Source organism: Macaca nemestrina, chromosome 4, assembly GCF_043159975.1.
Source record: "Macaca nemestrina isolate mMacNem1 chromosome 4, mMacNem.hap1, whole genome shotgun sequence".
Classification (NCBI taxonomy): Eukaryota; Metazoa; Chordata; class Mammalia; order Primates; family Cercopithecidae; genus Macaca; species Macaca nemestrina.
Genome location: NC_092128.1, coordinates 16,765,483 through 16,775,095, shown reverse-complemented (window position 1 = coordinate 16,775,095; position 9,613 = coordinate 16,765,483). Strand labels below are relative to the sequence as shown.

The window sequence follows — 9,613 nt, the reverse complement described above, 5'->3', positions numbered from 1 at the left end:
TTACTGCAATTATTGTTTTCTCTCCCCAACTTACAGGGCCAGGCACAAATGCCAGAAGAAAGAGAAACAGAAACCACCTCCAGGGCCAGGTATGGGCCAAGGGAGGTTTACAGGGCTCTCTCTCTGATTCAAGTCCCTTCCTTTCCATACATCTTCTTAAGAAAGCTGGGGCACCAGCCTTCTCAGAGAGTGGATCCATTACCTCACACCCAGGCTTGGAACAAGACTCTGCCAGAAAATATGTGGCCCCACCAGTGATTCTAATGCTTTAGAGGATGATTTGCATAGTTTGTCACAGAAGAATATTTATGGAATATGTGCAGTGCCCAGGCCTGCAGTGTCAAGACCTGGGTCATGAGAAGGAACACAGATGAGGGATTTGGGGCGGGGGACAACGCAGGGAGGAGTTTCTGTGTTTGATAATAAGGGAGGACTGAGGAGAGAGCGTCGTGGGTATGTACATGAAGAGACAGCATCAGACTCCAGTCTGCGGCATGGCCAGGAGCCAGGAGAGTGTGCGCTGCACCAGCAGGACGGCCGCCAGGGAGAGATGCCTCAGGGTGGCCCTGCTAGAGCTTGAGAGGGCCTGAAGCCTGCAGGGGTCTTGTCGTGGGCCTCCACTTTGCCTCCCAAGGACTCCAAGCAGGGCCCCCGGGGAGTAGGGATGATGTCTGGAATCCAGCCTGTTGTGTTTTCCACCACCTCCTGCAAGAGAGGGGGAAAAACAAGCTAAAGGTAAAGATCTCCCTTTTCTTTCCTGAGATCATCCCCCGTCCTCACAGCGCTCACAGGCTAACCATGAGGCTCTGACCACATCTGCAACCCAGGACAGCAACAACTCACCTTTCTGCCTTCTCAGCACCCTGTTCCCTGACCCAGTGTTCCTACCATTGCCATTCATGTCCCTCATTCTTCTCTTTTCTTGCTGCCAACCAGCACCAGCCCCCACCCCTCCATCTCTAACTCTAGAGGGTGGTCTCTCCTGGGACACTCACATCAATGGTCTTTATTATCACTGTCTGCTGGGCCTCCTTGCAGGCTTTCTCAGCTTTCTTAATGCTCTCCGGGGTCCACTCGACATTGTTCATGGCCATGATTCCCTCCATGGAGCTGCCGTGGGTGGTAGGATCAGGACAGGGGGAACAAATCGTAGTTTAGGGTTGACTTAGAGCTTTGGCAAAATATGTACCCTCATTTTTGTTAGAATCAATTCCATGTCAGCAAAAGCCATAAGTAATGTCTTACAATACAAAGAGAAAATTATAAGGAGTTTGAAAAGAGAAATATGAGAACTCAGAGATGAGAATTTTAAAACATGAAAAAGCGGATCTTCTGACTCTTTAGGAAGTGGTTCTTCCTCTGGTGGGCATGGAGTGAGACAGGTTTCCTGAAGTCACTTTATTGCCTCCTTCTTGGAAGCAATTTCATTGCCCTGAAATTGTATGTGAAATAGGATGTATTTGCACAGATGTACATTTTTTTCATGCAAAAACATTTCATAGTTCTCATGAGAACCTCAGAGGGGATCCTTACCCCAAAGTAATGAAAGGTCATGACTTGAAAGTAAACACAGTCTTTGGCTGAGTCAAGTAGTGTATGCGAAAAAAGGCAGACAAAGAATTTGTAAATAAAGGATCTCACTTCTAGGGTTCAGATTTATCGGTTCCTCTGAATGACCTTGCTGATATGGGAAAAGAAGTCCCACAAAAATTCCTGTCTTGTGCCAGAGCTTTCAGAGTTAGATCCTGATGGGAATAGGAGCGAGGTGGGCAGGAGCTGGTCAGGCAGCCCCTGAAGGAATCTTGGCTCACCAGCTTAGGAGGTAGTGGGTAGGGCTTCTTTTCTTCCTCCCCCAGTCCTCCCCAAGGACCCTCCCCAACACACGAGGTCTTATATTTCAGGATGACTCACTCTGATGCCTCCTCCCCCAGTTCGTGGGCCACGTAGATAATGTCAGGGTACCCCATGCAGCTGGAGATGTTATTTCGCGGATAGTAGAAGAGGAAGATGAGGCACATCTCATTAATGGTGCTGGGGCCTCCCTGGAGGAAATAGACAAAGACAGAGAGACAGAGATACAAAGGCACGCAGAGAGAGGAGGACAAAGCAAACAGAAAATAGTTGAAGTGGTTTTCTTACCAGTGATGCCATTCTCCTTTTCCCTTAAGGTAGAGCCAGCTCACTCCCCTATTTGCTGCTCTGTTTTCACTGGTGGACAATTATTGATATTATTTCCAAAAAACCATTCCATATATCTGCCCTGTCCTCAGCTTCACTGCCACTATCCTGGTTTGGGCTAGATCATCTGCCTCTCCACTAGTGTCAGTTACTCATCTGTTCTAATTGCAATCTGACCTCTGTAGAGCTGCCAGACAAGTTGTTTATAATTGAGCTTGCATCCTGCCATTTGCCTATTCCGAAACCTCCAGTGGCTTCCAGTAGTCCATTAAACAATAGTCAGTCATCACTAAACCAATTATTTGATTCTATCTAAGAAATTCCAACCTATTCATTCATTCCATTTACTTACCTGGCAAATATTTACAGAGTTAGCCCTGCTGTCCTGGGGATATAGGTAGGTCAGGATCACCCCTGCTTCAAGGACTGTTTCCAAGTTTATCATCCTCATCCTCATTCCATTCCTTCAGATATCTTTTCCCAATTTTTAACTTCCAGCCAAACTTCTTCATGTGCACCCCATGCTTTCCTTATATATGGCTTTCTCAGTTTTCTCCTTCTCCGGAGTTCCCCTTCTCTATGTGCCTAAAACAGGACTCATTCACCTACATCACATGTTCAGTTCACTGTGGTAGGATCTCGTGATTCTTTCCTGTGAATTTCCCCAGTGGATTATTCCCATTCTTCTTTCATGGTATATATCACTTACTACCTTATATTATAATCATTTGTAGGACAGTATTTTTTTCCTCAGTAGCCTGCAACACCTTTTGAACCCCACAAGCACTGAACCACTCCTGATGCACAAAACAGGGGATTTTCTTGTGATCATAGAAACAATAGCCAACTTTAACTGATCATCTACTACAAGTCAGGCAATGATCGAGGTGTTTTGCGTGTGTCAACCAACTCTCACAACAATCTTTATGAGGTAGAAAGTAGTATTAATCTTATGCAAATTGGGAAACTGAGATACAAAGAAGTCAAATAACTTGTCTAAAAATGTACTAAATGATTGTGCTGACATTCAAACCCAGGCAGTGAGGCCCCAGCATCTCTGTTCTTAGTCGCTATAGCATACTATATTTCCATGATCTTGGTGGGTTATTGGCAGAGAATGTAAGAAATCCCTGTTCCTATCTTAGATGCATGGGGTGTGAGAACATGAAAAGCCCTGTGTGGATATGTGATGCCATTGGAGGAAGGAAGGGGCTTCAGTGAAATCACAGGGGTCACTGGATAGCGAAAGCTATGAGTGGGCTCTCCACTGGGGTTATGGTCCATGGTGACCATGGTGGGGAGAGAGGTCACTTACAAATGTCATGAAGTCACGGTCCAGTGTCTGGTAGTGACATTCAACCAGCAATTCATCTCCCTGTTCAGAGTGAAACATGAAGGCTGAGAGTAAGACACAGAGGGACTGGTACAGCTTGAGAACTTTCTTGGCTGGCAGTGATGACATATGATGCTGCTGCCCCCAACTCTTCTGGCCTCCCTCAGACTCTCACCGGCTTGATCTCCACTCGAGAGGGCAAATCTCGAGTCTCCTGCAGATTGAAGTCGTAGGAATCGTCTTTACAGATTGTTCGAAGTTGTGTTCCATTCCTAGAGGAAGGCGAGAATTCAGTAAAAAAGAGAAGATGAAATAGAGAGGGATCTGCCAATAAAGATGTAGCACGTGGGTGGGGTCATTCTGTGAGTAGATTATCCACAAAAATAAACAAAAAACTTCTTCCACAGTCTTATTCCAGTTATTTCTACTCCAAAGATAGTTCTAGCTCTTCCTTATTCTCAACCGGGCATAACTGTATGCTACAGAATAAATCACTGTTCTTAAAATTCATTCCCAACTACAGAAGGGAAAGCTTCGAGGTCTTTCCTCACCTGTATTGCACGGCTTGCAGAGCCAGTCCAGCCAAGTGGGTGTGCAGCAGGTAGCCATACACCTGTATGTCAGGCACGGGGGCTCCATTCATCTGTAACAGGGAAGAGGTGCACCTGATTTGTTAAGGACTCTGTTCTTGACCTGCTGCTTGATTTTCCTCCCTTGATATTTGACACCTTCCTCTGATGACTGACATTTGCCAATGTAATTCTTATTAAACCTTTCTGGCCCTTCTTCCTTCCCCACTCCCCTTGTTCTTAAAGCCCCTACTCCTTCCCTTCCTTGCAAAAGTCATGTTAGTGAATTTCCTGAGCACCAGGCTGTAATTATTCTCCAAGTCTGGGGCTCAGGCTGTGTGGGCTTGTGGATCAGACCAGATCTGGGATGGGGGGCGAGGAGAGCGTGTCTCCTCCTCAGGAAGGGTGCGCCTCCCAGCTCCACCTCCTCAAACTTCTCTGTCCTACACAGCCCGTAGGACAGGAAGGACTCAGCGCCCGGGGGGATGAAGTGGATGGGAAACGTGAAGAAGCCCAGCTGGAGGACGCCCATGTCATATTTGCGCAGCTGAGAAGTGTAGTACACGCGAATCCCCGAGGAATCATACACACCTGGTGCAGAGAGGAAAAGTCAATCACAGGAGGCAGGAGAGCGGGTCACAATGCAGACAGAAAGAGGCCCAGGAAAGCTGGAGTGGGGCTGTGACCACACAGAGTCAGCACACATCCCACAGTGCGCTCCCAATACCGAAAGAACCAGCCAGCCCCACCAGCCTCCCTTCCTTAAATCCTCTGAGTGCTCACCAGGCAGGTTGTTAAAATTGCTGTAATGAACCTCCAGTCGGATCCACTGAGGGTCCAAGGGAGTCCCAATAGAGACACCCACATCATCTGGAAACTGGTAGCTCTGTTGGAAGAAGGGACACCTGGCAGCAAGAAGGACTGGGAACCAGGTGTAGGGACTCGGGGCTCCTGGCCTTGTTTTCTAATTGTCATCCCAGACTTCCCCTATCCGCTGGTCTTCCACCAGCCCAGTGATCTCATTACCCAACCACATGCACCTGCTTAGCCATGTGTTTCCCCCATCACAGGACTCACAGTGCCCCCGACAGCCCAGCCCACGATGACCTGTGAGCAGAGGGAGAAGGCAGGGTCGGCCCCATAGCAGTCGCTGATGCCTGTGGGGAGAACGCTAGCATTGCCACAGGCATACACCAGGATGTGATGCACCATTGTCTCATTGTGGTAGACCAACTTAGGCTCAAACTGGGTGGAAAAAGGAGAGCAGAGCATGATCAAGACCACCTACATCAAATCCATATTATCTTCCTTCCTTTTTGTCAAATAAAACTATACCCAATTCCCTCTTCTCTCTGTTTGTCTCTCTCCCTTTTTCTCTGGTTTTGTTCCCCAAGCTATCATTTTCCCACCCACTCAGTTTGACTCTTCTCTCAACTCCCTCCTCCTTTAAGCCTCTTCTGGAGAGCAGACATATGAAATCTAGCGAGGGACATTCCAAGACTTCTGCCTTCCCTTAGTAACCTCCTCAGTTCACTGTATCTGAACATGTAGCCATGCCTTCTCAAATTATCTGCCTAAAGAAAAAAAGTCTCCACATTTGTCACTTACGATTGTGACATCATACCTTTATTTATTTGATCAAAATTGAAATCACTCAAATATGAAATTGGGTTACCTAGTTTGAGTTCATTCTAGCCAGACTTCACTAACCTCCTGACAGCCCCTGGCCACATCCTCTCCCTGCCTTTACCTCCTCTTGGGCTAAGAAAGCACAATTCTGGGGCCAGGTTGAGGCTCATACTTTGTTCTTTGCAAACAATTATTAATTCGTAACCTTCATCAACATGTCTGTTGCATTGTGGGGCTTAAATAAAACAGAGCTGGGAGTTACAGTTCTGGGCTCAGGAAATGATGTAGCCACGGCCTCCACCAAGCCCTGCCTGTCCCCCTGTTCTTGCAACTACTTCCCTCTTGCTTCCTCCAAGAAATTTTCCAGACTTCATCATCCGGGGTTGACCACACCCCCCGCTCCGCTCCAGCACCCTTCCCTGCCTTGACAATGCCCCCCATCTCGTCCACCATACCTTGTAAATGTGATGTTTCTCGCTAACAATGGGGAGAGGAAGAAAGGTGCAGGCGTACGTGGTGTCATCCTCTGGAATGAGGAACTGTGGAAGGGTGCACAGAAGCTGAACCAGATGACAGTGAGGCTCCAAAGAAATAGGGTAAGGGCCAGGCCAGGGAAGGAGTTTCATGTTAGGGTCAGACTGGCAGTCCTTAGGGGACAGAGAAGAGTCAGAGTAATCTCCACCCAAGGGATGTACTGAATACTGAGTGCTAGAGGTGGAATCTGGGTTGAGTGGGGAAAGGAGAAGGGAGCTGGAGGCTGCTGGGTGGGACCAAGGCATCTTACATCAGTGATCTCCAAGTCATGGATGATGGTGTCCTTGGGGACATCCAGATCATCAGGGTGGACAACTTGTAGCAGAAAGATGGACTTGACAAAAGTACGCTCCTGATCCAGCTTCAGAGTGTCATCCAGACCATAGGCGGCCAGCACCCTCACAGTGTCACTCTGCGGGGTGCCGTGAACATTGAGGTGCTGCCACCTCCGAGCAGCACTCTGCATATCCCTGCACCCAAGGACCTACACAAGGTACTTGCTCATATCTACATGGTGGAATGGAAGGAGCTTCACACTAGGGGTGAGAACTGGTCAGGTTCTATTTCTGCCTCTGAGGCTCACTTGCTGGTGATCTTGAGCAAGTCACATTCCCTCTCGCATGCCCTCTCTAAGCCTGTGGCCACATCTGTAAAATGAAAGGACTGAATTAAACTCTTAAATCCTGATGCTCTAAAGGTCAACGAAACTGGTTAGAATTCTTCAAGAGGAGAACCCTGGGGTGGGTGGGCAGGAGGTGAATCAGTAGGAGGCCACCCTGCGGAAGGCTTGTGGATTTCAACAGGTGGCACAATTGGAATATGACCTGAGAAGGCTGAGAGGAATAGAAGTCCTGGGAATGATGACTAGCTGCCTGACTGGAGGCAACTACCTCTCCAGAAGGAAAACCTGCTTGTGATTAAATGCTTTTCTCTGCTCGCTATTTTACCGTAATATCCAGGTCATGCGGGTCACAGGAGCGGAAGGGCCTGGAAAAGCGCATGGTGGTGTAGACAGCATCTTCTGTCAGCCCCAGCAGCTCAGCATCCTGGCTCCCATCCTCCTTCAGAGTGTCTCCATTTACCAAGTGCTGATCCTTGGGTCCAGTGAAGGTCAAGAAGTAAGAACTAGGAACTCATGCTTTGGAGCAGTAGCTGTCCCTTCAGCTCACCTAGGATACTAGAGTAGCAGAACCCAGGTGTTCTCTATTATGTAGTTTTCTCCTTGGGCAGAGCATGGGCTGAAGAACATGGCAGAGCACCCTTTTATGGATAATGGAGTTTCACCACCTGACCTTGCTTTACTTCTCCCATTTCAAATCTCATCTCCATAAAGTCTGATATTCCTGCATCCCTAATACTTGAAGGCTCACATATTATCTGAAGTATGCATGACATTCATTTTCTCTCATGTGGCTCTTCATGTAACTCTTTCTCAAACAGCTTTGAATTTTCCCCAGTGACCTGCATTTAGTGGGCTATCAGCAAGTAAGGAGTGCAAAAGTATCTCACAATTTAATGGTTTCATTCTCTCAGCAGTCTTAGAGACATGCGGTATAGAAGACCTAGATTTCAAACTCTACAGTGGATTATTTCTGGAGGGAGACAACCAGCATTCAGCGGGCATTCTGGGAGTGTGTTTAGATATCCTTGGGGAATGTGGATTGTTTCTGGACAGGAAACCAACCTCAACCCAACAAAGACCCTCATCCTTGGAAGCAAGTCGCCCTCAGACTTACTGAGAAATAGACATTGCCATTGGGCAAGACTCCTCCAACAACCAGATCACTTCCCACATTGGTGTAGCGATTTGTGACACCTAAGCCCACCCAGCCAGCTGTCCGGACCTGGAGCTCAAAACTGATGATTTCAGCCTCAAGGTCAAAGTCCCAACACAGGAAAATGACATTGGAAGGATCTAGGAACCTGGAATAGCGCAGGCGAGATGTGGGGCCAGGGCGGTTGCTTTGTAAGGGGGCTGCCAGGGCCAAAAGCGGAAAAAGCCTGAAGAGAAGGTCATGGGCCATGGCTCCTGGGACCTGGAGCATCTCCCCTGCAGAGGAACATTGGAGAGCTTCGGAGTTTTATGTCCTACCTGGGCCAGGCACCATGCCATGGGGGAGGGCCAGGCTGGGGCACTTCTGATCTGATTATCCTTCAGGTTCAGAGCGGTGCCCCTTACATAACTCTGGAGGTGAGAGGTGCCTGGAGAGGATACAGGGCAAGTTGCTTTCACTCTGAAGCAGGGGCCTGGCAGAAAATTCTCAGGATGGAGTCATTTAGACTTTCCACCCTGACCCCATGCCAGCATGCTGCCAGTGGGGACTCTGCAGAATCAAGAAAGTTTAGTTTCTTTTTCTCCCCCTTGCTTCCTGCCCCCCTCTTCCATCTTCTATCCTGGGATGTCTTTACAGGACATTCTGCCTCTGGAATATGCCCCTACCCCACTTTTTACAGGTATTTTCCATTTTGTCTATGCATAGAACTGCAGTTCTAGCAGGGATGGGGACCCCTTGTAAACCTAGTCTTTTAGTTTCCCAGTGCAGTGCAGGAAGGAGGGAAGTTGCTGGCAGGGACTGCGGGGAAGGCTGTGATTTCCACCTGCTGGAGGAGGCTTTGCTACTAATCCCTAGAAAGACACTGAGAGGAGGGATAATCAGCTTCTCAGATGGTTGTCTGGGGCAGCTTTGGTTTTCTGCACACTCCTGGGGAGGAGCAGGAAGCAGGGGGAGGTGAGGGGAAGAAGAGGGAGAAGGTGAGAAATAAACATGAGTTCGCCTTTGGGATGCTTTGTGCTTTCCCTTCCGGCCATCAATTACCTTTCAGAGAAATTAGTTTAATGGCTCCATGGCGGGCTGAACTTGCCCGATTGAGCACATTAGTATTATGCAAACAATGTAAGCAACATAGAAGGAAGGTTAGAATATTACAACACCAGAATAGAAAAGAACTTTAGAGCCACTTAGTTTTCCAAACATTCCAATCCAGTTAATTTCTAGATGATGTGAAACGGGAGCTCCAAAGGATAACAAGAGTGGTGCTTGATGCCCCTTGAGTCAATGGCAGGTCATGGTCCCTGACCATAATTTCCTTAGGCCACAGACACCCCACAGGTACCAGATCCCTGCCATGCATTTCCACATGGCTTGTTCTGGAGGAGGAATTCAGTGACATTTGTTGGATGCTTCTTAGGGAAGAAATCAAAGTCTGACTCTAACTCCACAGTATTTCCCCCCTGGAGACTGACACAGCTGACCTAGAGCTAGAAGTCACCTCATCTGACTCCCGGTTGCTGGCTCTCCATTTGACAATGGAGAAGACATGGGCCCTGAGGGCCTCTCCCATACAGACTGGACCTCACATCTCCACAGAA

General features: G+C 48.1%; 1 protein-coding gene across 1 annotated transcript; it reads right to left on the bottom strand.

Moving 5' to 3' along the window:
• Window positions 1-256: 256 nt before the first annotated feature.
• LOC105471251 (putative DBH-like monooxygenase protein 2) lies at window positions 257-8,267 on the bottom strand. The gene is made up of 13 exons (XM_011723609.2): window positions 7,980-8,267; window positions 7,191-7,337; window positions 6,494-6,655; window positions 6,165-6,248; window positions 5,158-5,325; window positions 4,864-4,966; window positions 4,505-4,671; window positions 4,063-4,154; window positions 3,687-3,783; window positions 3,494-3,553; window positions 1,912-2,042; window positions 996-1,110; window positions 257-705 (listed from the first exon to the last, which is right to left on the bottom strand). Exons 1-13 carry the CDS (start codon window positions 8,265-8,267, stop codon window positions 556-558), a joined length of 1,764 nt encoding a protein of 587 aa, XP_011721911.2. The 3' UTR covers window positions 257-555.
• Between the last annotated feature and the right edge of the window lie 1,346 nt (window positions 8,268-9,613).